This window comes from Drosophila rhopaloa, unplaced genomic scaffold (assembly GCF_018152115.1).
Source record: "Drosophila rhopaloa isolate 14029-0021.01 unplaced genomic scaffold, ASM1815211v1 contig_151, whole genome shotgun sequence".
In the NCBI taxonomy this organism is placed as follows: domain Eukaryota; kingdom Metazoa; phylum Arthropoda; class Insecta; order Diptera; family Drosophilidae; genus Drosophila; species Drosophila rhopaloa.
In genome coordinates this window covers 623,897-628,110 of record NW_025335030.1, presented here as the reverse complement: position 1 = coordinate 628,110, position 4,214 = coordinate 623,897, and the positions used below count along the sequence as shown (strand labels likewise).

Genomic DNA, 4,214 nt, shown 5'->3' with positions numbered 1-4,214 from the left:
ACCTGTAAGCGCCTTCTCCGGCGGCTATTCGTACCCGACACCCACGACTGATCCGGGTTGCCACCTTCCGCTCTATCTGCACTATGATGTGCTGAGGCAGATAGCGTTGGTTGTTACCTCCGATCCAACCTTCGGGTAATGGGCGAAGGTCGTCCTCCTTTCCTGTCGATTGGTCCACCTCCATCGCAGCCACGAAAGATGCGTTCGTTTCTGTCTCCATCTGCGTCCGCATGAGAACCGCGTCGACAACAGGCCCGGGGAGCCAGCTCCTGACAGATCTGCGAGGAGTCTTGGACGCTGGCGTTATCCTCGTCGTCGTCGAGACGGTACGGGGCCGACTGGGGTGACGTCGGCTGACTCCACTGGTCTTCGTGGGGCTCAGCGTTTTGCTGAGTCGTTGGGATCCTGGGACGCATCGTCGTCCGTTCTCATCGAACTACCAACGCCTTCCCCTTCGGAGGTGAGGACCTCCTCCTCCTCTTCTTCTCCGTGACTATCCCCGCCGTTTGCCCGTGGGTAGAAGGCCTCGGTGTCTTGGGAGTCATCGGACAGCATGATTAAGTCGTCCATCTGAAACAGTAATCTAGACTTATTGGTATAACCCTACCTTTCGAACTCCCTACCTAACGGTGTAGCTAACAAAGGACTCGTTTAAGTTACTTCGCAGTTCCAGACCGCTTACCGTGCCGGGTTACTTGGCCCGGTGATGTCGTCGTCGCTCGCGTCGAGGGCGTCCTCTGCGTAGTAGGGTTTAAGCTGAGATATGTTGGCGATCCGCCGCCGACGGTCTCCTGGGCGCTGCAAACGTACTAACTTCGGAGATGTGAACTTCGCGACGGGATAGGGACCGTCATACTTAGGAGCGAGTTTGGCGGCGAATTCCTCGGCCACTTTTGATAAGGGATGTTGTCGCAGCCATACTTGGCTCCCGAGCGTTGGTCTCCATTCGCGCCTCCGAAGGTTATAGTGCCTCGCCTGCTCCAGAGATGCTCGTTGCAGGTTCGATCGCACGATTTCGAAGATCCCTTGGAGGTGTGACGCATTGTCTTCAGGACCTGTATGCGCGACCGCTGATCCAGGGGTGAGTTCGTCATACAGCATCGCAGGCAAGCGTAGCTCCCGTCCCTGAGTGAGAAATGCGGGAGTATACCCAGTCGAGTCCGATACGCTACTATTGATAGCGCGGGAAATCTCCGGCAACATATTATCCCACGTACTCTGGTCTCCTTCCGACAGCTGAGATACCAGCGTCTTCACCGTGCGATTGGTCCTCTCAGTGGGATTCTCCTGCGGACAATACGGAGCCGTGTACTGGACTTCCACGCCGAGCTTAGCAAAGTAGTCTTTTAGGGCCCGACTTGTGAATTGGGTTCCGTTGTCACACACGAACTTCCGTGGAGTGCCCACTCGCCCGAGTATGCGTTCCCGAAACGCTTTCTGGACTGCCGCAGCGGTGGCTTTCCGGAGTGGGATCAACTCTACCCATTTGGAGAACACGTCATGGAAAACGAGAAGCAGTTCCCTTGTTTCGATCGGGGCAGCGGACCTACAAAGTCAGCACAGAGAATGTCGAAGGGTTCGCTTACGACACGGGTAAGCATTTTCCCTGCTGCTTTGGTCTGAACGGTCTTAAATTTTTGCGCGGTACATGCCGGGCCAGAAATATCTTTGCGATAGGCGGGTGATCGTCTTTCGGACACCCAAGTGTCCTGCGGTCGGGGAATCATGACACTCGTATATGACGCGGGCTCTGCAGGGAGTGGGTGCGCAGAGTTTCCACGGCTGACCGTTCTTCAACATGTAGTCAGAGAACTTCTCAGGCTGGTCGCGTACCTTGTCTTTCATCTTCCTGATCCATTCGCAGTGGTCATTGAGCTCGATAGCGCCTTGAAGTACCTCACAGGGCTGTCGGGAGAGCGTATCAGCCACGACGTTCAACTTCCCTCGTCGGTAACGCACGTCGAATTGGAACTGTTGTAATTCCAGAGCCCAGCGCGCTATTCGGCCGGAAGGACTCTCGATGGAATTTAACCATTTGAGAGCCAAGTGATCGGTAACGACTTCAAATCGGTAGCCCTCCAGGTAACATCGCATCGTCCTGATGGCCCAGATGATGGCCAGACACTCCTTTTCTGTCGTCGTGTAATTGTGCTCCGCAGGAGTTATTCGACCGCTAGCGTATGCGATGACCTTCTCTTGGCCCTCGACGTCCTGAGATAACACCGCTCCCAGCCTACGTCACTCGCATCAGTCTGTAAGACAAACTTCCGGTCGAAATCCGGACAACCCAACACGGGGGCGGTGGTCAGGCTTCTTCTAATCTCTTCCAAGGCGGTTTGCTGTTCCGGTCCCTAAGTCCACTTCCGGCCTTTCTTCAGCAATGCGGTCACTGGTTGCACGATGGTCACGAAGCCCGGGACGAATCTCCGGTACCAGGATGCCATCCCGATCCATTGGCGTAGTTCCTTCAGGTTGGTGGGGATCTTCACCCCATTGATCACAGACACCTTCTCAAGATCAGTCTGAATCCCTTCGCCGCTGATCACATGACCGAGGTAAGCCAGTTTCTGCTTGAAGAATGTACACTTCCTTGGATTTATCCTCAAATCTCCAGGATGCGATTGATCCTCTGGACAGGGTAGGCGTCGGGCACTGAGTGTGTGTTCAACTGTCGATAGTCAACACACATGCGCCAATCGCCCCCCTTTTTCTTCACCATTACGATCGGTGCGCTGTGTGCTCCTGCGCGGAGCAGTTCATCTACTTGGGTATCAATGACATGTTGCATCGCAGGGTTCCTGGGATAATATTTTTGCTTTAAGGGCTTATCGTCGCGCATGACGATGCGACGCTCAGCGATCTGAGACACTCCCTGGAGACTCTCGAACAAAGCTAACTCTCGTTCGAGGAAGCCTAGAATAGAAACGCCCACGAACTCAAACCGATTTAAAATCTTGGAAGACGCCTATGACGTTGAGGCGGCCGAATCCACTGAAGTCGAGAAAAGGAAGCCAAAACCTCCGCCTATTTATATTCGAGAAAAAAGTTCCAATGTTCTTGTCAACAAAATTATCGAGCTTATTGGAAAGGATAACTTCCACATAATACCTCTAGTAAAGGGCAACATCCAGGAAACAAAGGTTCAAATGAAGTCTGAAGATAATTACAGAGTATTATCGAAATATCTTTCCGAGAATAAAAAGTACTTTTACACGTATCAGCTAAAAAGTAGCAAGGGCCTGCAAGTCGTACTTAAGGGCATAGAGTCCGACGTAACGCCTGCAGAGATAACAAAGGCGCTTCAAGAGAAGGGATTTAACGCTAAGACAGTCTTCAACATCCTTAACAGGGATAGAAAGCCGCAGCCACTCTTTGAGGTTGAGCTCGAACCAGAAAATAAGCCCCTAAAGAAATACGAAGTGCACCCCATTTACAATCTTCAGTTCCTGCTGCACCGCAGAATTACAGTTGAGGAACCGCACAAACGCAATGGCCCGGTACAATGTGCGAACTGCCAAGAATATGGCCATACAAGGTCATACTGTAAACTGCGCCCGGTGTGTGTAGTTTGTGGAGATCTTCATGACTCCGCACACTGCCCAACGAGCAAAGATGACTGCAACTCGAAAAAGTGCGGCAACTGCGGTGGCAATCACACTGCTAACTACAGAGGCTGCCCTGTTTACAAGGAGCTGAAAAGTCGCATCCACCAGAGAGGAACTGCCGCCCGCACCCAAAATAAACAGATGACAGCTTCCAGAACAAACCCTGAAGTCTTCTTCTCGACTGCAGCCAGATCCTCACTAGGACCCTTAAACTCTGATAAAAATGTGACTTACGCAAGCGCTTTCGCCTGTCCTGTTTATTCTTCTCCGACATCCAGGCGCATTGGAGCAATCGTTTAAATTGACATCTCAGAAAACCAATTGTGTTAAGTACAAGAAATACATTAGCTCACACATTGAGCTAAGTCCTCATCTCAACGATGAAGCCAACGTAGACAGATTTGTTAATACACTGGAGTCTGTACTCGTCTCTGCAGCTCGAGTTTCAACACCCCAAACTACAAGTACACAAAGCAACCAAAAGAAGACAAATCTACAAATAGAACAGCTCGTCCTCGAAAAGCGACGCTTACGTCGAGAGTGGCAACTCCACAGATCACCATCTGCTAGGCAAAGCTTCAAATATGCCTCACGTCAACTCACAAAAGC

General features: G+C 51.7%; 1 protein-coding gene across 1 annotated transcript; it reads right to left on the bottom strand.

Annotated features, from left to right (window-relative positions):
• Positions 1 to 378: 378 nt before the first annotated feature.
• Positions 379 to 2,839, bottom strand: LOC123037173. The gene is made up of 5 exons (XM_044456797.1): positions 2,723 to 2,839; positions 2,362 to 2,567; positions 1,649 to 2,233; positions 683 to 1,546; positions 379 to 583 (listed from the first exon to the last, which is right to left on the bottom strand). The coding sequence occupies exons 1-5, from the start codon at positions 2,837 to 2,839 to the stop codon at positions 379 to 381; spliced, it is 1,977 nt and encodes a 658-aa protein (XP_044312732.1).
• Positions 2,840 to 4,214: the final 1,375 nt, after the last annotated feature.

Coding starts and splice junctions, on each gene's coding strand:
- LOC123037173 (XM_044456797.1), bottom strand. CDS start 2,839: ATGCGCGACGATAAGCCCTTAAAGCAAAAATATTATCCCAGGAACCCT. Junction 2,568..2,722: donor GAGCACACAGCGCACCGATC/GTAATGGTGAAG, acceptor TTCTTCAAGCAG/AAACTGGCTTACCTCGGTCA. Junction 1,547..1,648: donor AGATATTTCTGGCCCGGCAT/GTACCGCGCAAA, acceptor CTGACTTTGTAG/GTCCGCTGCCCCGATCGAAA.